The sequence below is a fragment of the Cricetulus griseus genome, chromosome 3 (assembly GCF_003668045.3).
Source record: "Cricetulus griseus strain 17A/GY chromosome 3, alternate assembly CriGri-PICRH-1.0, whole genome shotgun sequence".
NCBI classification, from domain to species: Eukaryota; Metazoa; Chordata; class Mammalia; order Rodentia; family Cricetidae; genus Cricetulus; species Cricetulus griseus.
In genome coordinates, this window is record NC_048596.1 from 13,878,526 (window position 1) to 13,901,842 (window position 23,317).

A 23,317-nucleotide genomic window follows, 5' to 3' on the forward strand; every position below is an offset into this window, starting at 1 on the left:
CTCCATCCAGCCATTTTCGGCTGAGACTCATTTTCATGTGCCCAGGCCCTTGTGGCAGGAAGATAGGAAAGGGAACTGCTTGTCCCCAAGTTTTCCAAGCCCTTGTTTGCCTCTAAAATACTCCTGTCACCTAGACTCCATCCCCGCTGACTTGACGCTTTCTGAGACCAAAGCCACCCTTGGCCTTATCCTCTACCCTGTCCCAGGTGTAACTGAGGACATCAGACATAAAGAAACAGCTCTCTACACAGAAAGGAAGGAGTGTTCAACCCCACTAAAGGACAAAGTTAAATGACTAAAAGAGGTCTGGCTAGTGCAATGTAGTACTACCTAGGCACACAGTGACGCTCTAGTTCAGTCCTGCCCATCAGGCCCCAGCCCTGAACAATGCCAGGAATGCCAGGTGCTCCGGGACACACATTGTCTTCTGTTCCTGTGTCCCCATGCTCCTGAACCTTGACACTCTGGCCACCACATGCACTCACAGTCACTCTTGGTGGGACCCTAGGAAAAAAAAAGGTTTTCAAAAAATTATCATTTCCAATGAGCAGTTGAGTCAAAAAGATCTTGGAAGATAAATGAATTAAACCCTAAAATATGACAGTTGAGTTCATATTTCCCAGGCCAACAAATCTCTGGTGGCTTCAGTGAGGCATTACAGGCTTAGGGATAGCACCACAAACTATTCCTTGGTGACTTCCTGTCCAAGGGGGCTTCAGACCCTCCTTGAATGAGATGCACCACAGAGTCAGGTTATCAATTGCTAGGTTGTGTTCTCAGAACAAACTCAAGTACTTTCTTCTGCTGTGGCCTTGATGTCCTGCTGGAGGAATGCAAGCAAAGCCCTGAGAGGAAATCAAAGCCACCCGTTTTCACTGAGGCTTAACGTCATTGTTCACAGACTTCCAGAGTCCCTGGAAGGATCCTGGTCGATGAAGCTTCAGGTTTTAGTTCTTTGAATAAGACTCCCGGCCTCAAGTATGCTCAACAGGCTCTCTACCACTGAGCCTGGCCCCTGGCCCCAGGATGCCAGGATACTCTACCTTCTCAGGATGCCCTACCTTCTCCTCAGGATGCTCTACCTTCTCCTCAGGATGCTCTACCTTCTCCTCAGGATGCTCTACCTTCTCCTCAGGATGCTCTACCTTCTCCTCAGGATACCCTACCTTCTCCTCAGGATGCCCTACCTTCTCCTCAGGATGCCCTACCTTCTCCTCAGGATGCCCTACCTTCTCCTCAGGATGCTCTACCTTCTCCTCAGGATGCCCTACCTTCTCCTCAGGATGCCCTACCTTCTCCTCAGGATGCCCTACCTTCTCCTCAGGATGCTCTACCTTCTCCTCAGGATACCCTACCTTCTCCTCGGGATGCTCTACCTTCTCCTCAGGATGCCCTACCTTCTCCTCAGGATGTTCTACCTTCTCCTCAGGATGTTCTACCTTCTCCTCAGGATGCTCTACCTTCTCCTCAGGATGCTCTACCTTCTCCTCAGGATGCCCTACCTTCTCCTCAGGATGCTCTACCTTCTCCTCAGGATGCCCTACCTTCTCCTCAGGATGCCCTACCTTCTCCTCAGGATGCCCTACCTTCTCCTCAGGATGTTCTACCTTCTCCTCGGGATGCTCTACCTTCTCCTCAGGATGCTCTACCTTCCCCCTTGGTGTCTTCAAGTCTATCCATCCATGGCTTAACAGTCAAGAGGCACATGAGTGGTGGATGTGCTTGGGGGCATACGAATCCTGTGTCCTCATCCTGGAAGTCCTTTCCTCACACTTGCATTTTTGTCACTTAAGACCAATGGCATGAAAAAGCCATGACTTTGTGTGTAATCAGGGTCACCCAGGTTTGCCAATTGCCAAAACCCTTTTCGCGCTGCCCAGTCAGTCCTGTCACCCAGGGAATTAGAATTCACACACAAGACCATGGCTTTTATTTGCCCTTTGACCTTCAGATTAAGTTTCCCACCTACGGCCATTACAGGAAGGAAGGATGGGGGAAGGGGGTGGTGAGAATGAGTCTCATGGAAGGGCAAAGTCTTCCACAGCCTCCCAGGAAGCCCCTACCCTGAGAGAGGACTGATGCTCTGGGCCCTGGGTCTAAGTTGATAGACAAATGCTCAGTGTACCCTAGGTTCCATTCACCAGGTTTCAAATCCCGTTAGCTTGAGGGCGAGGGGGCCGCAGGTGGCCCTCAAATGCAATCAGAAACTTTGAAAATGACTCCTCAAGCCACTGATTAATCCTCTTGCCCACTCCTCTTGTCCTCCTAGGTGAACCTGGTGCTCCAGGCAGAGTCATGACTGCAGGTAGGCAGTTCCTCCCGAAGTTCTATTTGCCTGTCCTGTGTGGGCCAGCCTCAAAGTCAGCTGCCAGCGGGTGGGCGATGCTTAGGGCGAGGCAAAGGTGGGCTCTGTAGATCAGCACGGGAAAAGAAGAACATTTCAGGGGTGAGAAGCAGAGTCCAGCCTGCCTCGCCTGCAGCCTTCCGGGGTGCTGGCGCCTCTGAAGGGGATAAGTGGGGCTCAGAGTTCCATGCCCCTTCTGTTTCCAGAGGGATCATCAACTATCACTGTCCCCGGACCTCCCGGACCTCCCGGTGCCATGGGACCCCCAGGACCTCCAGGGACCCCAGGTCAGTCTGTCTCCTTGCTCTTCTCCCAATTAGCAGCAGGCTATGGATGCAACAGATTCTAGGCACATTTGTTCAAACCCTGACGCCAAGGGTATGAACCATGGAAAGAGAAAGGAGGGCTCCAGAGAGCCCATGATCTCAGCATTTGCAGATAAGAGGCTGAGACCAGAGAGGGTAAACTACTTACCTTGGGTCACACAGCCAACCAACAGCAGGGGAGGGTTTCTGCCCCCAGAGTATGGGCCAGTTAGAAGAAAGGCTCTTGGCCCAGCGTTGGTGGTGCACGCCTTTAATCCCAGCACTCAGGAAGCAGAGGCAGGAGGATCTCTGTGAGTTCGAGGCCAGCCTGGTCTCCAGAGCGAGTGCCAGGATAGGCTCTAAAGCTACACAGAGAAAGCCTGTCTCGAAAGAAGAAGAAGAAGAAGAAGAAGAAGAAGAAGAAGAAGAAGAAGAAGAAGAAGAAGAAGAAGAAGAAGAAGAAGAAGAAGAAAGGCTCTTGAACTCTTTGTTTCTTAGAAAATAATATACTAGGTATCTGGGGAAACACAATTGCCAGTGCTCTGTGAGGAGAAAGTACCCTCAAATCCCCCAGCAGGATGAGATGGCTGCAGAAATATGGAAGAAAGCTGGGGGGGGGGCAGCAGTGTTATTTAAAGGAGTTCCACTGGCAGGGCCTGTGAGAGCGCTGTGGTTACAACTACACCCTTACAAAATATACATTTAAAAAACTGCTGAAATGAAACGAAACACAATTGCTTAGAAAGTAAGCAATTGTGATTTGTTTTCCATTTTTCCAAAATGCTTGTTATCTTGTTACATGCTTTAACTATTTAAAATATGTATATTCAAATAGGTACATGATTTGTACCCAATGCAAGTGCGCTCCAGTGAGTGGGGACATTTGAGAGACAAAGATGTCTCCAACCAGTAAAGAAAGGGACAGCCCTGCCCACCTTGGGGTCCCCTTCCTGTCAGAGAGTCTTAAGGGGCTGACCTCAAGTTGCTAATTACTCCTGACTTAGCCAGCTAATCCACACTCTGGGAGAATACCTGTGGATCAATCTCCAGGCACCTGCCCTTTCTTCCACTTTTCCTGTGGTGTGTGTGTGTGTGTGTGTGTGTGTGTGTGTTAACCTTTGCCACAATTCATAACTGTTTTCAGGTCCTGCTGGCCCTGCTGGTCTCCCAGGACAACAAGGTATGTCACACCCTGTAAAATTGTAGGCTGTGGGCTGAGTCAGGGGGACATTCTTCCCAGGTGAGGTTTAAGTCTCTAAATTTTAGATAAAGGGGGATATATGTACTTTGGAAGAAATATTAGGGCCTTTTGGGCTCTTTACCATGGGCCTCACAAAGCCTCCTCACCCCTGCCCATATTTCTGAGAGGGCCAGGCTCCTCAGGACTAGAGGACTTAGTCTCTGTGGTGTCCTAGTCAAGGCTAAGCAGACTATTCTCACCGCCTTGGGCTTCAGATGGTCACCCTGATAATCACATTACTGTCCAGTGATTTCTCCAAGTATTAGAAGAACTTTGGGGAAAGTTCTGGGAAGCTGGTCCGAGTCACCACAGGTTTTGGCCACAGGAGGAAGGAGCAGCCAGCCATCCACTTACCAGTCTTCTTTCCTTTGGTTGGGCTGGAATACAGCCTCTCTTCTCTAGGTCCTGCCCTTCCTTAACTTGGCCACAGCCTCCCTCAGCTAGGCCCCGCTCTACATCTGGCCCACCTTAGAGGAGTCCTCTGCTGCAGGCGGTGTGCACCCTAACTCTCTGTGTCCCCCCACAGGCCCACGAGGGGAGCCAGGACTTGCTGGTGACTCATTTATAAACAGTGGCAGCTCCATCTCCGAGGTCCTCTCTGCCCGTGAGTGCAACCACTGTCCCGGGCAGGTGTCACTGGGAGGGAATGGAAGAGATGACAGCATTGTCAGGGTCAGGGCAGCTGCACCGTGAGTCATTGCAAAGTCAGAAGGATCACGTTCCCTGCTCTGCAGTAGAAGCTAGTAGGAAGAGCAGGGGCTGCCTGGCACGAGAGGCACAGTCACAAGGATGGGACAGCTAACAGGCTCTGTGCTTCTGGCAGGACCTGGGTCAAATGAGACCTTGAGAGTGAGTGTGGCTGGCAGGAATCAAGCAAACCTGACTCAGAGAACAACGATGGGCAACTTTGGGCTCTCAGTCACAAGAGGTCTGACATTTGTGGCCTCCTGTCCACAAAGCCCTTTCAAGAGCCCAAGGGGACCGCAGCTGGGCCTCCCACCTGAACACTTGTGTCACCGAACAGCCGAGGTGGCAGCCAACCTCCGCGGTGTGAAGGCGGTAGGGTAGGGGCTCAGCATTTGGTGGCATCTGAGTCATCTCAACATGCCTATGGGGCAGGTCACAGCGGCCCTGGTTTATGGTGGGGGAAGCAGAGCTTGAGAGGGGATGAAAAGTTGCCTAAAGTTGCCAGCTAGCTATGCGGAAGTGGGCGTGAAGTCTGGTTGGCTGACACAGAACTCCACTCGCTCACACAGTCAGTTTGCAGCCCACCCTGCTTCTGAATGGGGCCATCTCAGCAGATGGGGTCTTAGAGGGTGTTGTGCAATCAGGGTCTGGATTGCAGCGCCAAGACCATCCTGGTGAGAGAGCAGGAGCACGGTGGGAAAGAGCCTGGCCATAGCCTTCTGTTTCTGTTTGCTTTCTTCTACAGAAGGAGTTGACTTGCGGGGTCCCCCTGGCCCACCTGGCCCACGAGGGCCACCAGGTGAGATCTCACTGATCTTTGGGAGGTGGGGAGTCTTGAGGGCTGGGAGACATGAGGCATTTCCTGAGGAAGCCCCCTGACCAGCACTTTCTCTGTCTTCTTCAGGGCCTGCCATCCCAGGCCCACCAGGACCTAGAGGTCCTCCAGGTGAGAGCTGAACTCCTTGCTGGGAGGGGACAAGGACAGGGGAAGCAGGAGACAAGGAGACCTGGAGAAATGGGAGGGAGACCAGGTCCTTCTGGGCTGGCCCTCGGGAAGGGCGTCCCTGCCTCCTCCCTGCCAGAGGGCACATGACTCATCTGCTGGCACTACTGAGTCCTGGGCTTTTTTTCCCCAGGGGAAGGCGCGCCAGGCCCACCGGGCCCACCAGGATCTTTCCTGACTGACTCAGGTAAGTTTGGGGCATCTGGTCAGACATACTTCTCCCTCAGACCTAGCGTGACTGTTGTGGCCTCAGCGGTGCAATCTTCCTGACTGGCTCACAGACTCCCCCATTCTGGCTTTTGAGGGGAGAGTGAACACAAAATCCCATTATTTGCTACAAGTGGGAAAAGTATGTCGTGTCAACCCAGCTACACTGGGAACCTGGCTAGAAGGAAGAGCCAGTTCTGCTCTTGGGTGACCAGGCCTGGCTCCTGGACTCCAGGAACAGAGGTCAGATGAAGTAGGAAAGGCACAGGCTTACAAAGAAATGCAACAATGTAACAAAAAGTATGGAAATGCCCTAAGAGTAAGCATTAGGCCAGAACATGCCCCAGAGAAGATCCATCTACCCACTGACCCCTCTGTCTACCTAGTCATCTTTTCACTCATTTCTGTGCCCACCTTTTGACCACACCAACTTCTTAGCACACGCCCTCACACACCCTCACACGCACGGCAGGCGTTGACGGAGTAGCTGCAGCGTCCAGTACTGTGATAGCTGACGCTTCTTCAGCAGCACTGCATCCACACTCCAAACATTTCTTTCCTCACAGAAACCTTCTTCTCTGGCCCTCCGGGTCCACCTGGCCCCCCAGGTCCCAAGGGAGACCAAGGTAAGAGCAGTGTCTCGGGGAACCCAGAAGTCAATGTCTTCTGCTCATCTGCCTGGTGGCCAAAGCGTTTGGATGAGGCTGGACAGGCAAGGGCACTTCTGCCATGCCCCATGCTCAGCAGCCTGCAACATGGGATGGAAGCAGGAGAGGGGCGGGGTGGTCAGGAACTCTGCCAGCCATCTCCACTTCATTGACTGTGGAAGGAGATGCCCCACAACGCCAGAGTCCCCATCCTCTCTTACCGTGGGCCAATGGAAATCACAGTATCTGGCAGTAGGTGTCCTTCTGCAAGGCCCTTCAGGACTTAGAGGACATCAGGGTACATCAAACACAACCTGGGCTAGGGATGAGGTGGCAAGAACTGACCCCCGAGAACTCTGAGCTTATTCAAAGTGCGTTTGGTCCACACACATAGATCAGAGAGTCACTATGAATAGCTAAGTATGTACCAGCCTGAGTGCAGTGTATGTGTGTGTGTGTGTGTGTGTGTGTGTGTGTGTGTTACTGCTCAGACAGGGATGCAGGACCAGCAATTGTGGATTTTAGGGAGCCTCCCCAAAGGGAGATGTGGTATCTTTGCAAGCAAGACTGTGGTAGACATGGGATGACTGCTGAGCCCCCCACTAAGGGAGCTGCCTGGAGAAGGTGGTACAAATGGGGCTTCTCGGTTTGGATTGCAGGTGATCCTGGCATCCCTGGCGGTCACTCTCATGGTAAGAACTAAAAGAGAATAAAGTTCTTCCATCCTCCAAGTGTGGCTGAGGGTCACACTGAGGATGGTGATGCTCCGTTCATCTCATCTCTGGTTTCCATGGTAACTTAAACCAGACACTCCACATGAGCTACTGTTAAAGAGGCCACAAGCTTGTGGGTATGGAATGAAAGATGCATGCATATTCATAGTTAACAGACCGTGGCTGGGGACCAAGGATGAGGATGGAGCAGGCCCTGCAAGCTACGGGTGTCCTGAGAGAAGGGAGGCTATGAGGCGGTGAGAGACTGGAGCGGGCAGTCTGGCCTGGCCCCATCTCTGTGCCCTTGGGGAAGTGGCCTTCTGTTTGCAGGGACACAATGTCTGGGTCCGACCTAGAGTGAAGAAACCTAGTCAGGACACTTTCTCTTCCCTGTAGGAGAAGCATCCAGCACTACGTACAGGCAGGGCCCACCTGGCCCTCCAGGACCCCCTGGGCCTCCAGGCTCCTTCAGCAGCTCTGGCCAGGATATCCAGCGCTACATCTCAGAGTACATGCAGAGTAAGTGCCCAGTCACCCACCTTGGGAAGGAGATGGAGGGAGGAGGAGTGCTGTGATCGTCATCTTTGTGGCAGGCCCACGTCTTCCACCCACGAAGCCTGGCCCGAAGGTCAGAGTTGGCCAACATCCCCGTCCAGGCATCTGCCTCATCTCCATCCAACCTGGGGATCTATATGTGCATACTACACACGTGCACAAAAATGAATATGCAAGCCGGGCGTTGGTGGTGCACGCCTTTAATCCCAGCACTCGGGAGGCAGAGGCAGGCAAAACTCTGTGAGTTCAAGGCCAACCTAGAGCGAGTTCCAGAACAGCCTCCAAAGTCACAGAGAAACCCTGTCTCGAAAAACAAAACAAAAAAATATGCACACACACACACACACACACACACACACACACACACACACGTCTTCATGCCCCTCCCATCCTTGTGTGGGGGTGATATATCTCATGGATGGCTGACGAGAGCCTTGTCAGCCCACACCCTCATGGGCAGCACAGACCTTAGCCTCAGTTTCTCTATTAGTAGCAAAGCACTCCCTGCTGGCCATGGCTCGGGTCCTGTGTGGATCAGGACAGGTTTCCCCTCCTCCCTGACCACAGGGAGGTCGGATGCTCTCAGCGGAATGCTCGACTGCTTCATTCCTTTGTTGGCAGGTGACAGCATCAGGACCTATCTCTCTGGAGTTCAGGGTCCCCCAGGCCCACCAGGTCCTCCAGGGCCTGTCATCACCATCACAGGAGAGACTTTCGACTACTCCCAGCTGGCAAGCCAGGTGGTCGGCTACTTGAGGAGTAAGTCTGTCACTCTTCTGTGCTCTCATGGCCTCCTCCTAAAGTCCCCCACGTCCCCCCAAAACCTCATCTCTCAATTCACTGGGTGCTGTGTCCTTCCCCTGACTACGCAACCCTTGATGCATCACCCACCATAGTTGGGAGACACAGGATCACTGGGAACAGAGGCATGGCAGGGGCAGGCATGAAAAGGATTTGACCAGCATGCTCTCAAGTATGGGCCCATCTCTGCTCACAAAAAGCAACCTTTGCTTGGTAGTATTTAAGTAGGAGTCAGGCTAGAGCATATTCTAGAACATGGCATTCCCTATGAAAAGCCAACATCTGGGCTGGAGACGGTTCAGAGGTTAAGAGCACTGGCAGCTCTTCCAGAGGTCCTGAGTTCAATTCTCAGCAAACACATGGTGGCTCACAACCATCCCTGATGAGATCTGGTGCCCTCTTCTGGCCTGCAGGCATATATACAGGCAGAACACTGTATATCTTTTAAAAAGAAAAAGAAAAGCCATCATCTAGCTCTGGCCTCCTGACTAGTCGGAAATGCTCCACCTGTTCATTCTGCCCAAAGACAATGATTAGCTGACTTGATCTTTCGGAGTTGGGACATAGAGGGTCTGCTCTGAGACCAAAGAGGTAACCCGAGGTCTTCTTCCCACAGCGTCAGGCTACGGTGTGAGCTTGTCCTCTGCCTCCTCAGAAGATATCCTGGCCATGCTGCGACGTGAGTCACCTACAAGGGGCTACAGCAGGGCCTCTTTGCTCTCTTCTTGGTGGGTACACCGTCCAGTCTGGGGCTGAGCTTTGTAAGGACTACAAGCAAGAGGAAGTCCTCTCCATTCACTCACTCACTCACTGTTCCACCTTGTGTGTGGAGTCACAAATGTATCAAAATGGGAGTGTCAATCCCCCATCTCCTCTACTGCAGGCACCCAGAAGCAGGCTGTTTTCCCCTGACCTGTGTGTGCGTGCGTCCCAAGAACCAAGAACTCCCAGGCTGGGCCGTTGGACCTGACTGGGTTTCTGGGTTGATCCATAAAGCAGACCCTCTCCTTTCCAGGGAATGATGTGTGGCAGTTCCTACGTCAGCACCTGGTGGGCCCACCGGGTCCCCCAGGGCCCCCAGGAGTTGGTGGAGATGGGTCCCTCCTGTCCTTGGACTACGGAGAGCTGAGCAGACACATTCTCAACTATATGTCAAGTGAGTGGTCAGAAGGGCATGGAGTGAGGCCTAGGGCATCCACCGTCACTGAGATGGCTCCACTGCTGCAAAGTCCGGTCCCACCCCCCACCCCACACCCCTCTGCCAGCTGCACTGAACCCTGCAGGGACCAGCAGTCTCCAGAGCTGCTCAGAGAAAGTGCAAGCCCCAGAGCAAGTCTGAGACATACCCAGCATGCACAATCCATGTCCAGCAGCTGTCAAGCAGCGTCAACCTGTGCTCCGCTCAGTGTCCTCCCCATTGGGTGTCACCCCCCAGACGACGTCTGCATCTCACTCCTCTCCATCTTCTTTCAACCACCCTTCTCTCTCTTCCTCAGACCCCACTCTGTACAAACTGCTAAATGCCCTCCTCCCTGACAGGCTATTTGTGTCTGTCCTCCCCTGCCCCATGTGAGTCCCCAACAACTTGGGACCTTGTTCTCCAGGTTCTGGAATCAGCTTTGGGCATCCTGGCCCACCGGGCCCCCCTGGCCTGCCAGGAACATCCTATGAGGAGCTACTCACCATGCTCCGAGGTAAGACCAAGCAGGGACATCCTAAGAACCAAAATCAAAAGGTTTGGGATGGAAACTGAACCGTTGGTTCAGGCTGTGACTGATTCCTTACTGCCCACTAATGTCCCAGGGTCTGACTACAGGGACATCATTGGACCTCCAGGTCCACCTGGGCCACCCGGGATGCCAGGCAGCGCGTGGTCCAGCATCAGCGTGGAGGACCTCTCATCTTACCTGCACAGTAGGACACTGGGGAGCAGGAAGAGAAGGGCAAAGGGCTACGGCCTGACCTTGAGGGCATCCCTCATCTTCGCTAGGGCCACCATGGGGAACTCTATCAATGTCCCATTCCCCAATAGCTCTGTTTCTTTCTTTGGGCCCTGGGGTCCGAAAAGGGCCACACAGCTGTCAGGAGCCATGGGCCATGACAGGGGAAGAAACAGGGCTCCTAACTGTAGCCCTTGCAGATCTCATGAGTCCTGTGATCAGTCTTGTAGTAAGGGTTCTAATGCCTGGTGAAGGTCTAGGAGAACAGGACGTGAGGCTGAAGGCTGGAAGAACAGAAAGGGGCTACATAGGCCTCCTTTCTCCCACACACAAGAGGCGTAGTGAGCATCCCCATCCTCTGCCACCGCCCCCCACCCCCCACCTCCTTCACTCCACCCATGGAGGGCCCACAGCAGGCCAAGGGGACACTGAGAATCCAGCTTTCTCTCCTGAGGACACTGACCGTCCTCTCTCCCTCTCCCCCCCACACAGCTGCTGGCCTGTCCTCCATCCCAGGACCCCCAGGACCTCCTGGACCCCCAGGTCCTCGAGGGCCCCCAGGTGTCTCAGCAGCTCTGGCCACCTATGCAGCTGAAAACAGCGACAACTTCCGTAGCGAGCTGATTAGCTACCTCACAAGTAAGTGTCCCCCCCCCCCGCCAAACCATCATGACTACTGGTTAAGTGGTGCAGTCAGCCTAAGACAGTCAGCAGTCCTTCTATACATGGACAAGGACCTCAAAGGTTCCTCTGTAGCTACCACCTGGGCTAATGCATCTTCCCACCCCACAGGTCCTGATGTCCGTAGCTTCATCATTGGCCCTCCAGGTCCCCCGGGACCACCTGGAGACAGTCACTTAAGGGAGAACTACAACTGGGGTAGCAGCTCCTCAGCCCGACGAGGCACTTCCTACAGCTCTTCCATGGGCATGGGGGGAGCCAATGGAGGCTCCCTGGGCGAAGGTGGAACCTTTGGTACAGCAGATGGGGGCCCCTATGGCACCGACATCGGCCCAGGAGGAGGTTATGGGGCAGCTGCCGGTGGTTTATATGGCACCGATGGCGATTCATTCCGGGCTGGCTTCACTGGAGACCTGGATTACAACAAACTGGCAGTGAGGGTGTCCGAGAGCATGCAGCGTAAGTTGAAAATCTTGAGCCTCAGAAGGGTTACCTTGGCATATAGGTCTCGCAGACTGGCCCTTGTTTTTAATGTATGTGAAGATAGCAACTCTGGAATCAGATGAGCAGGGACTGGAAGAGAGGAGACCCTATCCTAAGTCTCCACCATCTCAGTGCAAGGGACCCCAGTACTGACACCTGAGCTGTGGAGAGCAGGGCACACCGGGGCCTTGGTACTCTGCTCAGAACAAGTCTGACAGTGACAACAGCATGAACTTTGTCGAGGTTGTTAGTCAAGCAGTCCTTTCTCCCTCTAGCTATCAGCACAGCCCTTCAGTCCAAAGGCCCCGGCGGAATGTCACAACAGGCAGGCCAGTCTCGGAAGAACGGAGAAGGAAGCTGCAGGGCTTTTTTTCCTCGGGGCAGTTTCACGTGATCTAGCTGCTTTCAGTGAGGCAGTCTGAGGGTACTGACTTCCGCTGCAGCCCACCACTGTGTAGTGGTGTCTGCTCCCTACACCTGTACCCCGCTGTTCTGCAGGTCAAGGCCTACTACAAGGGATGGCCTACACTGTCCAGGGCCCACCAGGAGTGCCTGGCCCCCAGGGCCCTCCTGGCATCAGCAAGGTCTTCTCTGCCTACAGCAATGTGACACAGGACCTCATGGACTTCTTCCGGAGTAAGCATACTGCCATGGCTTCCCCAGCACACTAACCTGCTGCTTAATCTCACATGAGGCCTGACACACAAACACCAACCTAACAACCCTCTTTTTCTCCTGTATCTGAGATGCGAAAACCAGTGAAAGCCAGCTTCACTTCCTTGTACAAGTCCAGATCCCAGCACTAGCTGTCGCTTTGAACAAACGCTTAACCTCCCAAGCTTCTGGCAATGTCTAGTCTAAAGCCAGATTCTTTCCTTCCTTGCAGTGCATGGAGCTATTCCAGGCCCACCTGGGCAAAAGGGAGAAGTGGGCACCCCAGGGCCCAAAGGTAAGTGATAGCACCTCTGCGGGTGCCACCCTGTGCCACAACTTCAGCCCCGCATTCATGCACTAATGTCACACCCTCTGTGCTTCCAGGTGACAGGGGCCTTGCTGGACAACGAGGTCCTCCTGGGCCACCAGGCCCTCGAGGGCAGAAAGGAGAGAAAGGAGACAAGGGTAAGGACTAGATGTTGTGGCTTCTGACGTTCTGGGCTCAGTAGAGAAAAGGTCATTTGCTTCCGGGCTAGCCTGAGAAATTCAAAAACCAATACAGAAAGGGGGACTTAGCACACCTGGGAAGGAGGGAGACCAGAGCTGCCACAGAGCGAGAAAGAACCTGATAACACATCGGGTAAATAACTTGAAAACAAGTTTTATGTAGGATTAACCTTTCAAGCCACTTTCAGCAATCACTGTTGGTATCACTTGTCCTAAGAAGGCCACAGGCCACATATTTAACTAACCACTATTCATCTTTGGGCTTTCAGGCGACCAAGTCTACACTGGGAGAAGGAAGAGAAGTATTGCCATCAAGCCATAAGCTGCACTTGTCAGAGCCACCAAGTTCTCAGACCAGTGCTCGGGCGCCTATGTCTAAGTGTCCCCAGTGGGTGGAACTGGTCCACATTTTGCTGAGACCAAGTCACCTAGCAACACTTGTTTTAGTCCGAACAAAATGTATCATACAGAAAATTCAAAGACACACAATGAAAAACAGCTGCACTGATTGGGTGGGCCTTTGGAATCGCTACAAAATTTAATATGAGACTTAACCTCTCTGCTATATAGACTGAGCTTCCTAGCCTGGCCTCACTTAGCTCAGACCTAAACCTCAGAAGCCAATTACATAAATGTTGGCTGGGGAGTCTTGATGCTTTGCTCATTTTTAGAAATGAGCCCAGAAAATGGAAAATGGGCATGGAAGCCTTCACAGGGTGAAAATTGATGGGTGCTTTCTGGTTATTGTTACCAAGGCTTGCTTTTAGCTCCTTCCCTGATTACTCTGCATTCTCCAGTCTCAGAAAAGAAGGAGCACCCGACAAGTTCACTTCCTTAAAAGCAGTGGTATTTCAGATAGCTATCACAGTTGAGATGCCAATCACCTCCCACTGGCTTCCAAGCTTGACTGGTCACAGCTATGGCCTGTGTCGTTGTGCACATCCGAAGTAACAATTATGACACCACACTAGACCACAGCAGACAGTACAAGAGGGGCAGTGAGCAAGGAAGGGAGAAGGAATCCCTGATGCTAGGGAAACATGGCTTCCACACCCCCTGTTCTGCACATAGGAAATTACATGGGAACCTGGGTGCAGCTGGTTTTTAAGCACTTTTCACTGTCCAAAAACATTTGTATGTAATCTGTAAGATGAAAATTCATTTCAACTGTAAAATTTTCAAATAAAGCTTTTTTTTTTCTTTTTTAATATGTTTACAATGAATCCTATGAGAAAGAAAGTTTAAAGGAAGAAAAGAATCTGGGTTTACTGGGTCTGACTTTTTTTTTTTTTTTTTTTTTTTTTTTTGGTTTTTCAAGACAGGGTTTCTCTGTGTAGATTTGGAGCCTATCCTGGCACTCGCTCTGGAGACCAGGCTGGCCTCGAACTCACAGAGATCCGCCTGTCTCTGCCTCCCAAGTGCTGGGATTAAAAGCGTGCACCACCAACGCCCAGCCAGCGGGTCTGACTCTTAACACAGTTTGTTACAAACATTAGCAGAGAAGACTGGCTGCATTTAAGCCCAGCCTTCAACATTTTATCACTGCTATCTCTAAAGGCAGACTTTTATCTGAAGTTACTAGCTCAACCTGGACATGCCAGACAAAGCAGTTTGTTTTCTCTAAGTTCCTTGAAATATAAACACATATACAACAAAATAGCAAGCTTCCTTGCAATTAATGTACGACTGGAGGCCAAATATATAGACCACAAAGATGTCTACTAAGGAAAATGTAGACATATCAGATACCCCCAAAAAATGCATGATAAAACCAGAGGAGTCTGCCCTTGGGCAACTTGTTAATTTGTTACAAGCTGTGACTCTTAATTGCTGGGTGATTAAGCAGGGGATTAACATAAACCCACTTCTATGTCTCTACTGTTGCAAGATGGGATTTACTATCTATGTTCTTTCTCTCCTGAGTACCTCACATACATCCTAGAGAAAACACACAATTTAGTTTCACTCCAACAAGCAGCTGCAGCTGCAGCAGCACCAATACAAGCCCAGCATCATCAGAATGCTGGTCCTCATCAGAATGCTGTATGGTCTGCTGGCCTGTTGTTAGTTACATCCCAATGGCTATGGCTACCCACAAGAATCAACATGGGGATCTTTGCACATGACTTCATACAACAGTCACAATTTCAGGGGACTTGCTTTACCATCCACCAGGAATAGTACCTATTGTGAATAACAACAAATGCACTGTGTCTTTTAATTTTTAAAGAATTTATCAGTTTCATAATAAAAACCTTTTAAAACAGAACTTTTACTTTGGGGCTCAAGTATTACATATTAATGATTTCTATTTTGATTAATCAGGCCTAGGAAATGTTTCCTTGTCACTAGACTTTATGAAGACATCTAAGTCTTCAAGTCCAACCATGCTACCCTCTCCAGACAAAACCCAGAGAAGACAGACAGACATGGAGTGAATCTGAGCCTCTTTTGTTTCTCTGGGAAAAGGGGAGTGGTCAGAATGAGCTCAGTAGTACCCACGGCTCTGAGATTAGAAAATGACATCACTGTCTCCCTCTAGCCAAGCTGCACTCAGGCCAGGCAGGGCTGCCAGTGTCTACTGCGTGGTGCTGAACATGTCAATGACAAATAACTAGAGGGGTTTAGCACATGATTTTTTCATTGCATTTGCAACACTTGTTGAAACTAATAACTCTATCCCCAGGAGAAGAAAAGAAGATAAAGGCACATGCACACCTGTACGTCAACACAGACATTGGAAGTATCTCCCAGAGGGTCGGCATGTTGGAAGGTCTTACCAGCAAATTAAAAATGACCTTTGTTGGGAGAGAGGGAGGGAGGGAGAGATTACCACAGATGGCTAGGATGGATGCTAACCATGGAAGGTCAGAAGACTGAGAAGAACACAAGTCTAAAAATACAACTAGGTCAAAAAAAAAAAAAAAAAAAAAAAAAAAAGCTTCCAAGTGTTTCAGACAGGACAATTTCATGTCTAAGATTTTTAATTTAAAAAAAAAAAAGCTTCCCAAAATAGATTAAGAAACAACTTTATTGTTTGACAATCCGTGAGTGAAAAGGCATGTTTCTGATCCCAAGTAGACAAGAAGCATAATGTGAAATGAAATCCTCTTTAAAATGTAGCTTGTGAACTTATTACACTGCAAAGAATCACATTTTTAAGCTGCAGGCAGCCAACATTTGAAACTGTAAAACACTATCCCAAGCTTTGTAGCAGAAATTTTAAAGCATTATCAAAACCACATCAGCCAAAGAACAGTGAGAGCAGAGGCATTAGCTGTCACCTCTGCCATCAGAGAAGCACTGGAATACCGCCCACAGCCTGCAGAACACTTCCCACAAAGGACCAGAAGGCTACTGCAACTGACACCTCTTCTTCTACTGCAGTTCCAGGCGTCGCTTTGTTCTGCAGTATTTCTACCTATTAATTTGGCCAAATGGGGCTTGTTAGAAGAGGCTTTGTCATATAATAAGCACAGTGTGGAATGGGGAAAGTACGAGGGGACTGGGGACCTGAAGAGTACAAAAACAGTCACTTCTTAGACTTGCTGATGCTCAAGAATTCAGAGACACTTCCACGGGGAGGGTCTCAAGTGCCTGAGAGCGTGTGCTTGAGAGAACACTGCTTAGAGGTAGCTCTGGTTCTGCTTCTTACTTAGTTACAATGTGCCACGTCCTGTCATGTGGGAAGGTTCCAATATTTTCAGCAAAGTAAAAGCCTCTAAATCCCTCCTCACCCACAGAAAAGGGTAAGAACGAGCTTACTCCACCTAAAACAGCAGCTAATTCAGCAACCTGCAGATCCACAGACCGATGGAAACCCTGTGCTTAAGCTCTAGGAGCTGGACCTGCGGAGTGTGGTGGAGGTGTGGCGTGTCCACAGCATGCAGGGAAAGGGGAAGGGACTGTTGAAGGTACACACATAGAGAATTTCTCTTATGCACTGCATGGCATAATGGCACACTCTGCCACAGCAACCAAACAACTTCATGGGGGGCGGGGGTTTGATGGGCTGACTGTTCTCTGACTCAAAGACATCTGTGCCCTTAGCAAATCCCACCTACACTTCATGCAGGAGGACGGGTTCCTATTATCTACATGGCATAAGGCCTTACAAGAAGCAGGCAAGTTCAAAAACAGCGTGTTCTATTACAAAACACTTTGTATATATAACCTGAAGGGTTAGAGGCATGTCCCCCCCTCCATGTGTACCACTGGACAGTCCTGAACCCACAGGAATACAGCCATGCTTGAAAGAAAACTCAAGCAGGAGCAGGGAATCTGGAGGGCAGGCTTCAGGGATACCCCTTCCAGCCTCCTTCTGAGACACAATGCTCTAATGTCAAGCTGAAAAGACACAGGAAGGGCAGATATTCAGACCAAATCATGTCTACAATTCCCCAAATGATACTGAAAATAAAGCCCACTGACTGAAGTATTCCTTTGTAAAAATCCAATAAACTGAAAAACTCAAAGGAGAAAGTGGCATTTAAGAGCCTTCCTCCCCTCTCCCTCTTCAAATAAATCATTAAATACACTGGGCAACATAATTCCATCTTTTATCATAATAATATAAACCATTTCCATCATCATCCTGAATATTACTTTATAAAGATATATATTTAAAGGCTTTCAAAGAGTTTTCAACCCAGCATCTGAAAATAAAGCATTAAGAATTCTGTATACAGTAACACATTCGTGTGATAAGTGTATGAATTTACAACCATACATTATATATATATATATATATATATGTATATATATTTATATTAAAAAAAAACAAAATTGGCTGAAAGTTAAGGCTACCTACAAGGTTGTCCAGGAAAATTAAGCTTGTCAAAATAATTATAAAATTAAAATTACACAAGCATTTTTAAACCAGATAAAGTTCGGCATCCAAAGTTTTCAAATAACCTGCAAAAAAGTACTACAGACATCTACATTTTCTTAATATGAACTGGTGTTCCCACAACATTACATTGCCATTTCTATTTTCATCAACCTCAAAATATAACTCAAAAGTGAAACATCTACAATTCGGTACCCGGCACTCTTAGAGGAGCAGAGGGTGCCAATGGCAGGCAGGCAGGCAAGCAGGCACATCATTCACAAATGTGCTGTTTATAATACTGTTGACCTGACGAGGCTGAGATTCTGAGCTTCAAAAGGAACTAAGAGTGTGCCGGCAACCACATGATAAAGGTTTCAGGTTTTTCCTACTCAGAGTAATTAATTTAAACATGGAACAAAATAAAACCAAAATGCAGTTGAATAACCTCACTTGAAACAATACCATGTCACTTTGCATGTGTGCCTGCAACTGCATGGAAATCCTTTGTGGACAAATGCTTCTTCTAAGACTAGCTTCAGACTGTAGGTGTGACTGCAGCCCTGGGCCAGAGGCCTCTAAGCACCCACTGAGGGACAGAACTTGCTGAAATGGAGGCTTATTATGAGGGAATAAGTGGGAGGGCTCAGTCTGCTACCTACAATGCGGTGAGTCTTGTATGTTCAATCTGCAGATTTGAAAGCTAGCTTGTTCATCTTCCCAAACTCTGCACAACATTTGTTTTAAAATGAATATTGAATGGCAATATATGCAAGTTCTTAAGACAGTAATGTTCAGTGAGAAGGGTACTTTGTTCCTGTTGGTCAAAAAGAAAACCCCACTTTATACATGATTAAAATTCAGTGTTTCAGGCACTATCTTAATAAAATTAGCACCTCAATTACTAGTTCCTGCCCATACAGGCTAATGTTTGTGACAGATTACTGAATAACCTTTCTCTTTGAAAAGACCTTGATCCTATTTAATGATAAAAATATATCTATGTACTGAATCAATATCATATTTCTGTAACTCATGGCTTTTTAAATACGAGCTGGTTTGCCAAAAGAAAATTACTCCAATTCTACAGCAGAATCTTAACTAGAGAATTTAGCATCATTGAGAAACCAGGCAAAACAGTATTTATTAATACTTAAGTGATGTAACAGGTTTGGTTTTTTTTTCCCACAAATAACTTTAAACATTATTTTCTCTGGCAGTCTTTTAGTAACAGTGTCTAAAGAATACAATATTTAAGGTCAATATACAAAGTCACCTTAGGGAATTACTGAAGATGCTATTTGCCAACATGGCCTAGCATCTGTCTTAGTTTGTTTGCCCTTCATCTTTGTTTAACAATAAAATCCAAGAAATACATTTTTAAAACCACTGAGAAGATGAAACAGGCGATTGTCTTTGTGAGTCATACATACTGTGGAAGATGAAGAGAATACAATGATGTACTCAGAAGCCACATCCAGACAGAATGCTTGCTATTGCTATGACCCAGTGGAATGCAAGGTGGGAATAGGGTAGAATTTGGAGATTCGGCTCTGTGCTGATGGATTAAGACATTCGGATTCCCCCGTCATTTTAAAAAACACTTCCTGCTCCTGCAGTTTCCTGGCAAACTCCTCTTCCAGTGTCTTAAGAAGAAAGAGACAAACAATTATGCACTGTCCACAGAATTTACTCCGACAGCCCGGGATATGGAGGGAGGGCTCAATGTCTCTTCTGAGGACCAGTTCAGTTCCCAACACCTGCACCAGGAGGCTCACAACTGCCGTAATTCCAGCTCCAAGGGACCTGATGGCCTCCATAGGTGCCTGTATCCACATGAACTATATAGCCCCCCACACACATAACTTTTTCATCTTAAAAAACAAAAACCAGCCGGGCGTTGGTGGCGCATGCCTTTAATCCCAGCACTCGGGAGGCAGAGGCAGGCGGATCTCTGTGAGTTCGAGGCCAGCCTGGTCTCCAGAGCGAGTGCCAGGATAGGCTCCAAAGCTACACAGAGAAACCCTGTCTCGAAAAACAAAAAACAAAAACAAAACAAAACAAAACAAAAAACCTCCTAGCCCCATTTTATTCAGTAATTAAGACCACACACTTCACAGCCCCAGGTTCAAGACTCAGCTCAATTAGTCCCCTGCTACAGAAGAAAGACAACACCTAACTTCCTTTGTTGGCATGCGAAGTGATCATTAAGTCTAAGCACCCAGCAGGTGACACCTATCAGTAACTGTCACGTACTTTTGTGCCAGTTACTGACATACATATCTTTCTCCCACACTGAACTACAAGACATATAAACCTAAGCTAAACCAGATTCATCTTATATCCCCACAATACACACCAAAAATACTAAGTGTTTGATAAAGAGCTGACTTTGTTGAAACCTAATCCTGATGATTTCATGAGGTTAACCTACTGAGTAGTGATTAGGTCACACGAATGGAGCCCTCCAAATGAGATTAGCATTCTTTTAAGGGGCAAGCAGAGAGTTCTTTCCTGAAGAAGGCAGCCCTCACTAGAACCTGAGCATGCCACAACTCTGGACATAGACTTCTCAAACCTCTATCCTATAATATTTTGTTATAGTGAACTGAATGGACAGGAATCTAAGACTGTAGGTAAGTCATTTAAAGAAAAGTGCTATTGTTTAGGTTGAAACAAAGTACAAGAAGATTTCTCAGAAGATGTAAAACATGAACTTAGACATGAAGCCATGTCAGAAATTGATAGACAGGACAGAGAAGGCATACCAGATAGGAGAAGCCCAAGCAGTGATGCACAGACAGAGGTGGCAGAAGGACGGGCCACTCTATTCACTCTCAGCACACTGAGAACAAAGTGTCCAATGGGAGACAAGGTCAGAAGGCTAAAGCTCAAGTGTATCACTGTGAAGGCTTCAAAGTCAAATTGCAGGACTGATGTTGTACTTGATGGGACTGGGAGCAGAAGGTGGGAATGCTGCAAGCTTGAGGTCAGCATGGGATACAAGCAAACCCCGATTCAAAATAGCAGTAGTAACAGCACTAATGAACAGTCAAAGCAACATTAACCACCTGTGGCTCAAGTACGGAGACACTGAGGCACACACCTCACCCCCTTTTAACTTGTTTTTCCTTCTTTTTGAGACTGGGTTCCATGTAGCCCAGGCTAACCTTGAATTTATCAAGTAACTGAGGATGACCTTGAACTTCTGATCCTCCTGCCTCCAGCTTCCAAGTGTTTAGATTTCAGGCATGTATCACCATCACTGAGATGTACACCAGACAGAAAGCTCACAAGAAAAGCAAGGTTAACAAAGGGATGTGGAGTAACAGCCAGAGACACAGTGGTTAACCAATGAAACCTGGCCAGCAGGGAAGTCCAGTTACAAACAAGGGAAATGGAAGGAAAGAGGAAATAAGCCATTCTTATGTTTTGTATCCTAAGTTTAATTCAAGGACCTTGTTACTGACAGCAAGCAGACTTGGCTGCCACTGCTTTCTTCCTGTGCTCCTCCCTAGTGCCCCATGTCCTACACTACGCTCCAAGGGGAACGATTTATCATTTTCCACATGCAATGTTCATGCTCATTCTCTTTTCTCTGCTTGTCCCATTCCTTCCCAGTCTACCCACCTGCCTGCAAGTTATTTCCATGCTTCATACCCCACCCACCGGGCTTCTACGTCTTCAACGTCCTCGTGTGCTCACGTGCTCTGCTCCCATGCATCCAGTTCTAACATACCCCTAAAAAAGATCCCCCAACTTGTATCACTTCTCCCAAATATCCTGGACTTTGGGAATAGGGACACTACACTGTCTTTTCATCTCTGTATCCATCAGGTCACTGTACCTGACACAAAGTAAAGACCCAGTAGCCAGGTAATGGATGAACCACACATAGCACTGTGGTATAGCTCTTAAATTACCTTTTTCCTTGGTCTCAGTTTTTCTCTCCACTCCTTTAACTCTTGGCTGTGTTCCTCATCTAACTCCTTCAGTTTCTGAGTCTCATGTTCAACCAACAGGTGGCATTTTTCATTCTGAAAATAAAATTGGTAGTAAATATTTTTCAGGTCAATGGAGCAATTTTTAACAGATTCAATTTTCTTTCAAAGTGGCAAATTATTGGCTAGATATCATGCTGTTATGGAAGTTCAAACTCTCCTTTAAAAACTAAGTGCCAAGGGTTATTAAATAGTCTGTTTGTTCTATAAGTGTATAAATACCTTCACTAGTTTTGAAACTTTTATATCTTCTCCCAAAAAATACGAAACATCATGTAAAGCTGTTCACATAACATATGTTAAAAAAAAAAAAAACTTAAGTGGAAATACTTTGGGTTTTTGCTTTTCCACTTGTTAAAGAGTTGGAATTAGTAAGTATTCTATTACAGTAAATTAACCAAATATACAGAGTGTCAAAATTACCTCTGTTACTCTGAAATGTAAGCCTTTTGGGCTTTCAGTAGATGGACTATGCATTCCATATAAATTCCAAAAATAGCCCTCTCTAAAGTCTAATTTCCCACTGGAAAAATTTTCCAAATGTTTACCATTCACAAAACCACAGTCAGTCATATCCTTTTAAATTAAAAAAAAAATTAAATTCAGAATCTTAAATACACCATCATCCAATGCTAAAAAGCATATTTGACAATGCTTTCAAAGACTATTCCTCAGGTTTTTATTTAACTTCATGCCCACATTCACCCTGGTCACATGAAATAAAAACAAGGTCTTTGGCACTGCACACACTTTCAATGCTCTAGCCCTTTCTTAAGCAACATGTGCAAACTTGTGGTTAGCTCGTATTTTCTCCACATCAGCCACACAAACTGCCTGGCCACTATGTCCCATTGTCAGGCTCCTGAACCTCACCTGAAGCTGGTGCAGTTCTCGGACATTGGCTTCACATTGCAACTGGAGATCCCGCATTTGGCTCTCATGTTTTTGATGCTGAGCCATTCTCTCGTTTTTCTGCCTCTTTTCTTCTTGTGCAGCAAACTATAAATAAGAAAAGCAAAAGATAATTTAGTTAGGAAGCAGTGTAATCATTACATAAATAAAGGAATTTGGTAAAGCTTACAAAACAGTAAACTAAAGCTGTAACCCTACACTCTAACTCAAACCTGTAGCCTGTAAGACTGAGGTAAAGGGACAGGAAATGACTGCTGGGTTAAAGCCTCTGGGTTCCAGCTGTTTAATGATCTCCAGGAGCAGAAGATCATCTGTTGCTGCAGAAGTGTCACAGGGTGGAAATGTGTTTTGACTTCAAAAGCTGTCCAAGTTATCTCATTCCATGGTCTAAGATCTGTCAAGGGAGAGACAGCTTTGCCCTCTATGGTCCCACACACAGAAGACTAAGTTGGTATAGGACATCCCAGAAAGTTAAAATAACAATCGCAAGGTAAGACTACATGACTAAAACCAATTATGAGGTTCTTTTAAAGTTCATTCAAATTAGTTAAACCCCGAAAAAGGAAAGAAAAGAACCTGTCTAAGCACCTGTTTAATTTTTTCACGGTCCTGGTCTGGTGTGGCTGTTGAGTTAATTCTCAAACTTTTCTTAAACATGGCCATTCGTGTCTTGGCTTCACTTCGTTGAATCTTGGGTAGTCTCGCTCGTTCCTGAGTCTGTCTGTTTTTCAATTCCTCAATAAGTCGTTGATTATAACGCTGCATTTGTTCTGTTTCCTAAGATTTAAACAGACTTGACTCTCAGTATC

General features: G+C 47.9%; 2 protein-coding genes across 3 annotated transcripts in view; one reads left to right on the forward strand and one right to left on the reverse strand.

The window, feature by feature from the left end:
• Col17a1 (collagen type XVII alpha 1 chain) overlaps window positions 1-13,975 on the forward strand; it is a 41,967-nt gene extending 27,992 nt beyond the window's left edge. The window contains exons 33-53 of one of the 2 annotated variants that reach the window (XM_027407061.1): window positions 2,270-2,305; window positions 2,551-2,631; window positions 3,794-3,829; window positions 4,416-4,493; window positions 5,322-5,375; window positions 5,481-5,522; window positions 5,713-5,766; window positions 6,353-6,412; window positions 7,093-7,125; window positions 7,543-7,665; window positions 8,323-8,460; window positions 9,119-9,181; window positions 9,518-9,658; window positions 10,107-10,196; window positions 10,306-10,416; window positions 10,935-11,081; window positions 11,235-11,582; window positions 12,105-12,242; window positions 12,493-12,555; window positions 12,645-12,725; window positions 13,037-13,975. In XM_027407061.1, coding sequence (XP_027262862.1) covers window positions 2,270-2,305; window positions 2,551-2,631; window positions 3,794-3,829; window positions 4,416-4,493; window positions 5,322-5,375; window positions 5,481-5,522; window positions 5,713-5,766; window positions 6,353-6,412; window positions 7,093-7,125; window positions 7,543-7,665; window positions 8,323-8,460; window positions 9,119-9,181; window positions 9,518-9,658; window positions 10,107-10,196; window positions 10,306-10,416; window positions 10,935-11,081; window positions 11,235-11,582; window positions 12,105-12,242; window positions 12,493-12,555; window positions 12,645-12,725; window positions 13,037-13,089 — 1,970 coding nt within the window. In that variant the 3' untranslated portion in view covers window positions 13,090-13,975. The remainder of the gene's footprint in view (window positions 1-2,269; window positions 2,306-2,550; window positions 2,632-3,793; window positions 3,830-4,415; window positions 4,494-5,321; window positions 5,376-5,480; window positions 5,523-5,712; window positions 5,767-6,352; window positions 6,413-7,092; window positions 7,126-7,542; window positions 7,666-8,322; window positions 8,461-9,118; window positions 9,182-9,517; window positions 9,659-10,106; window positions 10,197-10,305; window positions 10,417-10,934; window positions 11,082-11,234; window positions 11,583-12,104; window positions 12,243-12,492; window positions 12,556-12,644; window positions 12,726-13,036) is intronic. The other variant, XM_027407062.1, reaches the window with a different exon arrangement.
• Window positions 13,976-18,559: 4,584 nt separating this feature from the next.
• The window catches only part of Slk (STE20 like kinase), a 56,372-nt gene continuing 51,614 nt past the window's right edge, over window positions 18,560-23,317 (reverse strand). The window contains exons 15-18 of the mRNA XM_027407064.2: window positions 23,097-23,285; window positions 22,470-22,595; window positions 21,519-21,632; window positions 18,560-19,241 (exon numbers count right to left, since the gene is read on the reverse strand). Of these exons, the coding sequence (XP_027262865.1) occupies window positions 19,095-19,241; window positions 21,519-21,632; window positions 22,470-22,595; window positions 23,097-23,285 (576 nt within the window). The 3' untranslated portion in view covers window positions 18,560-19,094. The remainder of the gene's footprint in view (window positions 19,242-21,518; window positions 21,633-22,469; window positions 22,596-23,096; window positions 23,286-23,317) is intronic.